The 11,484-nt window shown below is 41.0% G+C and overlaps 1 protein-coding gene across 1 annotated transcript; it reads right to left on the bottom strand.

Moving 5' to 3' along the window:
- Nucleotides 1-699: 699 nt before the first annotated feature.
- Nucleotides 700-11,483, bottom strand: LOC124702883 (replication factor C subunit 1-like). Its single transcript, XM_047235057.1, has 22 exons — nt 11,203-11,483; nt 10,950-11,087; nt 9,855-10,562; nt 9,712-9,779; nt 9,494-9,569; nt 9,352-9,413; nt 9,118-9,269; nt 8,722-8,882; nt 8,451-8,639; nt 8,227-8,348; nt 7,930-8,137; nt 7,506-7,559; nt 7,166-7,335; nt 6,181-6,271; nt 5,280-5,461; nt 5,158-5,197; nt 4,944-5,068; nt 3,371-3,443; nt 2,570-2,662; nt 1,640-1,886; nt 1,169-1,228; nt 700-1,075 (listed from the first exon to the last, which is right to left on the bottom strand). The coding sequence occupies exons 1-22, from the start codon at nt 11,203-11,205 to the stop codon at nt 945-947; spliced, it is 3,153 nt and encodes a 1,050-aa protein (XP_047091013.1). The 5' UTR covers nt 11,206-11,483; the 3' UTR covers nt 700-944.
- Nucleotide 11,484: the final 1 nt, after the last annotated feature.

Below are 11,484 nucleotides of genomic sequence, written 5' to 3'. Positions count from 1 at the left end.
CGACATGGATCGAGGCGGTGTACACGAACGAGCCCAAGAGAGTGGATCTAGTCCTAGAGAAGTACGAGTGTTGGCTCGAGGAGGAGGATATCAAGTTCGTCGGCCTCAACCTCGAGTACGACAGCTCGAAGAACAAGCTGGCGGTGATGCAGCTCGCCATGAGGGAGCATGTGCTCGTCTTCCACTTCATCAGGTAGTAATTTTTCCCCAAAAAATATTCTAGATGTGCGCAGCAAGATCGATTTCTCCCTGTAATATTCCTCTAGATTATTTTTGGACAGAAACACGTATAATTTTTGGACAGCAATGCTCTATGTTCAGATTTCTCCCGGTTTTTCCCTGTTACTAGTAATGCTTTCTGGTCAGATTCAATTGTGAAATTACTTCAAACTAGCTGAATACATGTGCGTTGCTACGGGTTGCATCGATATCACACTAAAATACGGAAAATATACTCATGCAACTAATCTTTCAAATAAGTAATGCATTGTTAGAGTTAATTAATTAGTTAATATCGAATTGCTGCAAGTAGGTGATGGCCATGGTGCATCAGATAAGGAAGAAAAGACAGTATCTCGTGACCAAATACTCAAACAGCAGCACAAACGAGCACATACACGGCAAGGTTGGAAGTTGGAAGTTGAAGGTCAGGAGGGCAATCAGTTGCTAGAAAAACATAAAGAAACTACATCAGATACAGAAGCAAAGTCAACAGCTCGTGACCAAATACTTAACAAAACGTTGTGAGCAGAAAGAAACAGCAAGTCAAGTTGGTTCTCTCGCTTCTGGCAGGCAGGCTAAATGCCAATACAATGAAGCACAACTACTACGGACCGAGGTAACGAACATCTGGAGCAGATACACCGTTGCCTACTCCCTACAAGGGTATGTACAAGACAAATTTTGAACCCCATTCTGCTCCAGCACCTCAGACTCGCTGCGGACTACCTCTTTCTCTTCCCGGCTGAGCCTCCTGCAGCCTTCCCTGCAGACCCTGAAGCTTTTGATTTTGCTGGCGCCTTCTTTGCACTTGACCCGTTGCCATTGGTCTTCAGGTCCAACTGCACTTGAATTCCTATGGGAGAAGGATCAAAATTACAAATTAGTTAGAGCCACTTATATGCCGAGACAACACTGGCGACAAAAAAGGCAGAAAATGACAAGTAACCTTTCTTCTTATCACTCTGCAGGTCCAGTGTCGGCTTCGAGTCACCAGGAGCAAGTTCATCTGATAGACAAACAGAGCAGCGGTTAAACAACAACACACGCTGCAGAAATTATTGATCACCACAGCATGCTGCTACTTGAATCACAACAGCAGCTCCATTGTAGTTTCACTGGCTAAAGGCCTACATGGCATGTTACAGATTAAAGAACAAAAAAATGTTACAGATTAGTGTACAGATACATCCAAATTTAGACAAATCTAAGACATCCTTTTATGGACGGAGGGAGTATACGATGATGGTATGGCAGTACATGCTGGCACCAAATGCATATAAAGATATAAATTCATCCCTGGTCAAACAGATCACTCAACGCATACAAGTGTTAAGCATCAACAAATTCTACTTATGCATTATGTTTATCCTTACCTTAAAACCCTTATCTGTTTATTGACCAAGAAGAAAGCACATACCATCATTTTCAGCATCAGAAGCTTCGTCTTCATCACCTTCAGCTGATGCTACTCCATTTTCTTCAGGCAAACTCTCATCCAATGGCTCCAAGATTGCTGCTACTCGTTTCTTTAATGTTTTTTTCATGCCTGGGATATTTATTTGATCTGCTGATCGAATAACACGACAACTACTTCCTTGTTTGTAAGCCTTCGTCAAGGCACTTTTAACAGCTGGTTGAATACCATCCATAGGATTTGGATGACCCTGCCAAACAAAAACATATTGAGCAGCACCATCAGAAGCAAAGATGTCAACACCAATTATATTCAAACAAGTTTACTCAACTAAGACATTAGCCTGCATCCATGCTCACAGTTTGAGTATACTGAGCGTTAGTTATAAACTTCTGAACTGAACTTTTCTAATGAAACTACTTTTTAAATCACCAATACAACCCCAGAAACAGGCTAAAGTCTGTGGACCTAATACCCAATTACCGTGACACTGCAAATGCACAAAACAGCCAAGAAGATTCACGGTATCGTTATTGTATTTTACGTTTGCAACCGCATTGTCATCTCTATTGCATGAGTTTTCATTTCACAAGCTTAATATTTCATTGATGTACTCAAGCAATTTTCCGTTCATATGATGAACTTGAATACACACTCACAAGCTTAATATTTCATTGATGTACTCAAGCAATTTTCAGTCCATATGATGAACTTGAATACACACCACAAAAGATAAACGCAACAGTTGCAACTCAAACAAGTCATCAAAATCAATTCAGAAGTCCTCATTAGCACAATGCAACATATGGAGTTACAGAAAAGCTACTCGCAAAACTTATTTGTATTATGTAACATTGCCACTCAAAGAGACGGTTAATGAATACCATTAGATGGAGGAAAACATCAAGAGCTTTTAGAATAATAATCACCAACCTTAAATTTGGATAATTCAACAAGTGTGTCAAAGTCTTCCTGGGTTAAACAGTAAGTATCCATAAACTCCACCACTTTTTGGACAGCTTCATCCTGCACGAATTAACAAATATGAGATCACCACCAGAGTTTTAAAATAAAAGTTCCTGCACAGGAAATGCACTGCATGATTACTGCATTACAAAAAAATGGTTGGATTACAGCACTAAGTTGTTAAACTAAAGTGTCAAGTGCATGTAGAGTGTGGAAAAATGTTCCCCATATTTTGCCAACAAAGGATATACAAAATCTAAGATGGTAATAGTTGAATTAAGAAAGCACATGGGTGCAAGCCTTTGTGTCAAATTGACCGTGTCAAGTGCATGTAGAGTGTGGAAAAATGTTCCCCATATTTTGCCAACAAAGGATATACAAAATCTAAGATGGTAATAGTTGAATTAAGAAAGCACATGGGTGCAAGCCTTTGTGTCAAATTGACCAGCTCTTTGCCAAAATTATTAAATAAGAAAAAATATTACGTTTAAAAATGAGCTAATTCATCACGCAGTATTTCCTCATGAGAAGCACATCTGTAAGATATGCAATTCAAACAATATGCAACAGTACGTTTGAACCAGCCCAGCAGTTGACAGATAATACTTAATGAATCTTCTATTGAAGCTTTGAACAAAAATCTTTCCATGCTTCACTAATTCAGTGAATGATCACGATAAGTCCGAAAAGGAACATTTTAAGTATACTGGAATACAATGACAAATGGAGTCTATTCATATAGCACATCATGATTTATGATAACAATACCTTAGGCATTGTCTTCAGTGGGCCAGTCAATTGTCTCAAGAGAAGAGTGAGATAATCCAGCCTCAACGCCTCCCTGCAGTTGCCAACAATTATAAAACTTAGACTACAATAAAACATAGCACAGATCCAGTTTAAGATCAAATTATGTTGTTTCAAGTTAAAACATTGTCAAAAGATCCCAAGTTTTGGTCAATGCTTGCCACACAAACGATGAGCACGAGTAGAAAAACATGATCCCTGATCCCTCTGATCCATATGTATCAGATGGAGTAGTTTTTATCTTTAAAATGCCAGCTAGGCAGGTTAAGAGAAGGGTAAGGAACCCTTTAATTCGCTCACTATGAAGGCAATTGTTCAAAAGTAATTACATCAGGAAGGCCCGTACATTTTTCCTAGCAGGTGACACTATGGTCCTTATAGTTTCATTGTGGTCCCGGGTGATAAAGCAACAGATCAAGAAAATAACCGATATATTTTTGATTTTTCAATGTTCATTGAGTTATTACTCCCTCCGATCCGAAAAAAGCGTCGGAACGGAGATTTTGCAAAATAACCATGAGGTTTTTCTTTATCAACCCGCACTCCACTATAACGTCGCGGCGCTAATGGAGGCACGGGGCCGCGCCGTTTCCCGTTTCCAGAACATGGCGACGAGAAAGCCTGGGTGGGGGATGGGGAATAGCTAGACTGCGGCATCGGTGCGAGAGTCCCGGCGGCGGCGGAGAATGGGGGCAGCGAGCGGTGGCCCTCTCCCTGTCCGGCGGCGGCGGAGAATGGGGGCAAGGAGGGTGTCGCTGGAGGTCCAGGCTCTTCCGGCTTCAATGGGAATGCAGGGGACGTCTCCTTCCAGCCGGCCGCGTCGGGAGCTGAAGGGAAGATGGCGGCCGGAGTAGGATTCAGGGGGCGCCGCGTGTGGAGAGACGGCAGCAGTGTGCAGGATTGGGACGAGGGAGTGGGGTTAGGGATGGGGGGCCAGGGCAGATGGTCTGTATCAATCAGGGCGGGGACCTGTGGTGCGGCCTGGTACGGGATTAGAATTTTATTTCCTGATTTGAGAAGGGTTTAATTAGAAAACGCTAATTGTACTAGCCATCAAGCAATGTACATAAGTAGCATACTTTTACCAGTGAAGAACATGGTTTCTTGTGGTTAAAGGGAAAGAACAGATTTTACAATTAATACATGAACTTAAATGTGAAATGATGCATTCAATGCCGACAATGACATGAAGTGTGCCTGCCTAGTCAAATCAGCAGTCTCACTTCTTACTTCCGGAGTTCGTAAAACTTAGTGGCTAACGTTAATTTATTTCAGCTCATTGACAGCCACAAAGATTAAAAAGGTTATTAATTTCTTAGCGAACATAGAAGATAGGGTTCACCAAACGTCTAATATGCAAAATTAAGATTGGGCATATTATTCATGACAGGTTACCAGATAAGAAACAAGTAAACAAGTAGGCGGCCTGTCTTAACCAACAATTACATAATACATTGGAAATGAGAATATTAAAAGAAAGCCGCAGAAGACCAGTCAAACAGTGATAAAACTCAAGTTGTGTAAAAGTACCCACCTGTCCACATTTGCTTGCTGTGATGCAAGAATATGACTATGGACATCTTCCATTAGTCTTTTGTTTTTGTTGGTAGTTGAGTACTTGCCCAACCATCCACCAAACCTATTAAAGTTCCGTTCACCCTGCAAAAAAATTCAATTTAGTCTTCAGAAAACAAGAAAAAAAAAGTAGAAATAATAATGATAATGGATGGTTAGGGTTTGAACTTTACTGCTTCAAGGACTTCTCTATTTCCATGCATCAAAGCTGCACTGGAATTGTTTTAAAGAGATTAGTAATCTTGGTTGGAACATTTGGATAAATCAAATCATCTGGATAAATCAATGTACATACGGTACTATAGATGAAGCAAAACAAGCAGCTTGGGACAGCTGCCACTGCCGATATCTTCTTATTTGTACATTAACAATATCACTGTCTGCTAGAGACTCAGCGGCACGGGCAAGATAGTTCATTCTTTTAACTCCACTGTCATCCTTCCCCACAGCGCTAGGCCGATAATTTATATAATTTTCCTATAACGGGCACATGTTAGCGCATGAATGTAGCCGGGCATACCACAGAAGCAACAGAGAATGGGTGCATCATCAGCTTTGAATTGGGAAAAAATAACTACTGTCAGGACAATTAAAAGACAAAATCAGCCTTAGAGCATAAATTTGTACGCAGCTCTAGCACACACCAACTCAGCTAAATATTTGAGTTCAGTACAGCCAACAATGGCGGAAACTTTTCTTCATATAAAAGCTGGGATGATAGAAACTTGGAAGCAAGCATCCAGCCTTCCAGAGAAAAAGTCTAGCCTCTGATGGCACAAACTTAAGTTATCTGATTCTCAATTCGTTCAGAGGCGCGGTTGTGGGCTTCAACAGGAGCAACGGGCCTCCAAGCGTCACTGCCAGCTAAGCTTAGCACTTAGGGGTGTGGCATGTGGCTGCCTACTTGTAGGATTGGAAATAACTTATTCTGTCAGGAAAATAAGATTCACAAAATCTTAAATTTGCAACAGAAAACGTAGGATGCGTTTTAGGCTTATCACTCAAGGTAGGATTTGATTGCACAAATAAGAGTTCAGATTCTAGATTGAAAGACATGATACACTATTATTATTAATTAATAGCTCTGCATTAAGTATGTAAAAAAGAAATCCATAGAAACCCAAAAAATCTCATGATGCAAACAAGGATGCGCTTGTACAGATGAGTAAACAAATTTATACTATCGAATTCCAAACCTGTATAATCAAGGGAACTAAATCAGGATCGCTCATGCTCAAATCCATTCTCTCATCCATCCTTAGTCTCCCACCATTGAAACCGAACAGCCTGGAAGTTGAATATATAGCCATGAACATAAAGGCGGCATGCAAAAAATGCTAAGTAACCAATTATAACCGCAAATATATTTAATCTGATAGGAGCTAGCATACAACTAGGTGAATGAAAAAAAACAGCTGATTAAATCCCTATCAAATCCAAAAACAAATAGAAGTGAACTAACGAATTACAGGAGCAAACAGTTCCAACTTCGAGTGTCTATAATTGGGAAATTACATGTTAGCCGCTACAAAACTAATAAATTGCAGGAGCAAATAGTTCCAACTTCAAGTGTCTAAAATAGTTGGGAATTTGCATGCTTAGCCGCTACAAAAAACTATTTTGAAACATTTTTATATTAAAATCACCAAAATCTCTAGGGCTGCAACTCAGTACATGTACAAAGGTCTTATCCTAAATCTATTTAGCACGGAATGAAACCGTCAACTGAATTTTATCATCCGCATCAGCATTATGTGTTTTTGCAATGGATAAACAGTAGGACCTAGAAAAGGGTGAACTTTGGTTCAAAACTCAATAGAAAATATTTCCATATAAAATGCAAAAACATGAACAATATAGTTTCATTCTTCCCTGAAAAGAACACAAAAGCATGAACAAACTATACCCATCTACCCTGCCATTATGTGATATAATTTCCAAGACAAATCAGTAGTCATCCCTATAGGATATTAGAAATATCAAAAAAGAAGCGACCAGTAGAGTAGAGTAGAGTAATCAGGAACTTTGGTCATCTTTAAAACTTACCAAATTAGACAGGACACTTTTATGACACCACAGGCATATTAATCAATAAACATGAACAGATCATAGAAAAACTGACTATAAAAATACTAAATAACTCCATAGAATACAATCTGATACACTAAAGAAGGATCATACTTGTCCACAGCCGTGAATGGAGAGATATCTTCATCTTTGGCACTACTATTAAGGCGTAATCTTATATCATCATATTTGACCACAGACTGTGAGAGACTCATGTATTGCAAATGGTTGAGTGCCATGCGAATATCTCCATGTACTCTTTCTGCAAGCTCTTCCATCGCATTCTAGCAGATGAGAAAACCATATATTAGCAACTGAAACTGAAAAGCATAGTAATGGAAACATACACGTAAAGGAAGCTATATTTAATTTAAGTTCAAATTAATTGTGATACTATTCATGTGTTTTTGAAGTTTTGATCGATGACAGAACTCTGAGAGCATATTGAGCACACCTCTTGAGCTTGAATACCTTCTTTTCTGGCAATCTCCATCAACCTCTTACCCATCTGTTGAGTACAGAAGTTAGAACCAACCCCAAAGTACAAACTTTTGTGCAAATAGCAGTAAGCATGTTCCATCTTAATATATATAGTGTGAGGAGATGGAAAAAATAAACCAGGAAGAACCTTTACATGAGATAACCATGTTTTCTTATGTTCAGGAAAACAAGATTAAACAGACGATTTGTATGGGATAAAATGAGTAGCAGCACGCTAATAACATCTCTGCCTAGATATTGCAAGCAACTTAGAAGTGAGAACAGCATGTCAGTTGTCAAGTCAGCAGTAAGGGCAATAACAAGGTAATAGACAACAGTAGGAAAACTAATAATACTTTACATAAATCATTATTAATACGAATGTGGCATGAAATAACCTGTTGCTTTGTTGGTTTCCTGAAGTTGAGTAGCAAACAGTAATTTACAAGGCTCTTCAATTTCTGGCTAAAACGGTCATTGCAAATGCAAACTATAGGAATCTTGGATATCTTGATGCTGGCAATAAGATCAGCAACTCCACCCCTATCGCCAGCAGACATACCGTCAACTTCATCCATGATTAGTACAGCCTTAGGCTTCTTTGTCCTGTGAAATTGTTCGACACTTTATTATCACAAAAATAAAATCAAGGGTCAAGGGTACAAAAAGTTCATCATATGGTCTATGGTACAGACCGGTTGTCACTATAATTGAGAGTGGCATTGCTGATAAGCTCTTTGATAGAATTTGATGTGCTCCCCCCAACACCTTTCTCGATCTTGGAGTCTGCTTTACCGCGGCTATCACTTGCATTAACCTGTTATGAATACATCATTTTAATTTATGTCTCAGAGGTAAATAAAGAACAAATAGTTGTCCAAAAGATAAATAAGTATTATACGTAAGAAAAAAGACAAACCTCAATGGCCTGCAATCCAAGCATCTGACTGACAACTTTTGCAGTTGTGGTCTTACCAATACCTGGAGGTCCACTCAGCAATACAGCCTTTTTAGCTCCACCATCGGTTTGCTTCTTTCCTTTACCCTTTTGGCCAGGATGAAGGAATTGTTCCTCCCAACTTTTCAACCAATCATGAAGTTGTTTAACCTATGTATCAAAAGTTTATTCAAACTAAGTTGCTTGTCCATACATGTACATGACCAAAATAACCAAAAGCGAAACTTCTCACCATTGATTGGTTGCCTACTATGTCGTTCGGAACTTTTGGCCGATATTTTTCTGTCCATTGCAAAGAACCACGGTCAACAACCTTGGCCTTTTGGTTGTTAGTGGAAGCAATTTCACTCTTTGATGCAATACTCTTGTCCATGGTACTGACTTGCTCAACAGCTGAAGATTCAAAAACCATATTTGCATAAGCATTAACAACATGAGAAGTGATAAATATGAAGAAAAAATCATACAAATGGATATGATATTTGTAAGATCAAAGTAACATACACGGTGTTAGAGAGAAAGAAGACAGAACAAACACTACAATCACGTTCAAGTTCATGCAACTAAGCAGGAATGTGTATGTGCTATAGAACTATAGATTCATTACAATCCAGAAGTTCCTGGTTACCTCTTTTCTCAACTTTAACTGGAGAGCTCTTCGTCTGTGATTTCTGTAGCTTTTCAGAGTTGCTGTTATTTTCATGTTTGTTTGCAGGAGCCTTTGCAGGCTTTGATTTCCGGATCATATCAAATAAACCATCTTCAGTCAAGAATGGGACCCTGCAACAAACGTGAGCATGTCTTAAGAGGTGACAACTTAAACAAGCTCGCAGCATCCTTTTCAAAACAAAGCAAATAATACCCCAGATCTTTTGCTTTGTTAGATTTCACACCACCAACGTCTTCATCAGCCAACAGGTAATTCTGTCAACAAGCAATGTCAACACACAGCAATGATAGACAATTAACACTTACAGCAGCTAGCTATATAGTGCTACACATACCGTCTTTTTACTAATAGAGCCAGTCACACGGCCCCCATAACGCTTTATTACATCACCTGCTTCCTCCCGTTCAAGACTGCAAAAAAAGAGAAGTATGATGGTTTATTGTAAGTATCATCTCCATCAGGAAAGCTGGAATTGCTAGAATAGTTACGCATACTGGTAGTTGCATGATCATAAGACAAAGCACTTGATATCAACGAAGAAAGTACCCGCACCTGTCAAGAGTGCCACTTATGACAAATGTCAGACCAGCTAAACAGTCAGGGGCACCCTCTGGGACTTCCTACAGAACATGGAATAAAATGTTTGCCGTTGGGTTTTTTCAGAAACTATTGATGTGACAACAATTATGATTTACCTTCTCCCCTTTGTGAGGAGGATCCTTCCTTTCACCAAAATTCATGAAACCTCTCCCACCCCCTCCTCTCCCTCTTCCCCCAGGAGTAGATCCTGCTCCTCTTCCTCCCCTTCCCCTTCCAGCTGCTTTGGAAGGGGTCTTATCATCTTCATCCATCCTGTCCTCCTCAGCATCATCATCAAGACCAGTAGTCTTTCCATGAGCTGTTCCTCCGCCTCTTCCACCCCTTCCCCTTCCTCTTCCCCTTCCAGTTGATTTGGAGGGAGTCTTAGCATCTTCATCCATCCTGTCCTCCCCACCACCAACATCATCATCAGGAGTAGCAGTCTTTGCATGGACTGCTCCTCTTCCTCCCCTTCCCCTCCCTCTTCCCCTTCCAGCTGCTTTGGAAGGGGTCTTGGCATCTTCATCCATCCTTTCATCCTCGTCATCATCATTAGATGCAGCCTTCAACTTCTTTGATGGTGGTGGCTTCACAGGGGTTTTCCTTTTGGAAGGCGCCACAAAGTCATCGTCGTCGTCTTCTTCTTCAGCCTTAAGGACTCTGTTTGCTGCCAAAGGCTTGCTGTCATCCTCAAGTTGGTCGCTGCTTTTGTGAAGTTTTCTTTTAGGCAAACTCTTGTCGGTAACATCTGAATCTTTTTCTGTTTTGGGTGCGAAGTACTTGCTTGTCTTCCTTCTAGCTGAAGCATCTTGACTGCCAGACACCTGCACAATCCAGTATTCATCAGATTACTAATGATTCACATGAACTGAGAGACGTCAAACATCAAATGTGGAAGCCAATTCATGAGCTTTATAATGTGTGTAATTTACTAACAAAATTTAATCGAGAATCCTTGCATATTCTGGAAGCGTGAGAACATTATCAATGGTATGCGCAACAAAGATTACACCCATAATGATTAGCAGGATGAATTAAAAATTTCCAGAATGACCAAACTAGGGGTCACTGAGCAAAATCGTAATTCGCTACATGCAGGTCTACTTAGAAATCCATCCATCAAGAAAACAAACTAACGGAAAAACCATCAGAGAGACACCGATACCAAGAAAAGAATGCGTAACCAGAAACAAGGGTATGAAGCATTGTACCGAAGATGGCGCGGGCTTCTCTGGAATGCTGAGCACGGGCTTCTTGGCCGCGGCGGCGCCAGTACCGGTGCCGGATGGCTTGGCCGCACCAGCATTCTTGTCGTGCGGCTTCATGAACCATTTCCTGATGTCCGACGACTGCGCCACGAGGAAAGCAAGAACGGCAGAAAAAAAAAGGGTCAGGCGAATGAATCGAGGACCCTCCCGCATCGAACCAAGAACCCTCGGGGGAGGAAGAAACACAAGAACTCACCATCTCCTACCCGGCGAAATCCCGGATCTTTCCCTCTCTGGCCCCGGAGCGCGAATGGGATCCGGTGACCGTCGGTTCTTGGCTGAATCCCGATTGGGGAGGGTCAAGAGGAGGACCCTCTAGGCTAGGGTTTTAGGGGTTCGGGGCGGCTTCTTTCCCCCTCGCTTTGCGTCGCGTGGCGCCCCCTTGCAGCGAGCCTGGGGAGAGGATGGGAGAGAAGGAGGCAGCGGCGGCGGCGGCGCGCAACGAAGAAGGCTCGTGGCGGCACGAATTGGTTGTTTG

This window comes from Lolium rigidum, chromosome 3, assembly GCF_022539505.1.
Source record: "Lolium rigidum isolate FL_2022 chromosome 3, APGP_CSIRO_Lrig_0.1, whole genome shotgun sequence".
Taxonomy (NCBI): Eukaryota; Viridiplantae; Streptophyta; class Magnoliopsida; order Poales; family Poaceae; genus Lolium; species Lolium rigidum.
This window is presented reverse-complemented; position numbering and strand designations above follow the sequence as displayed.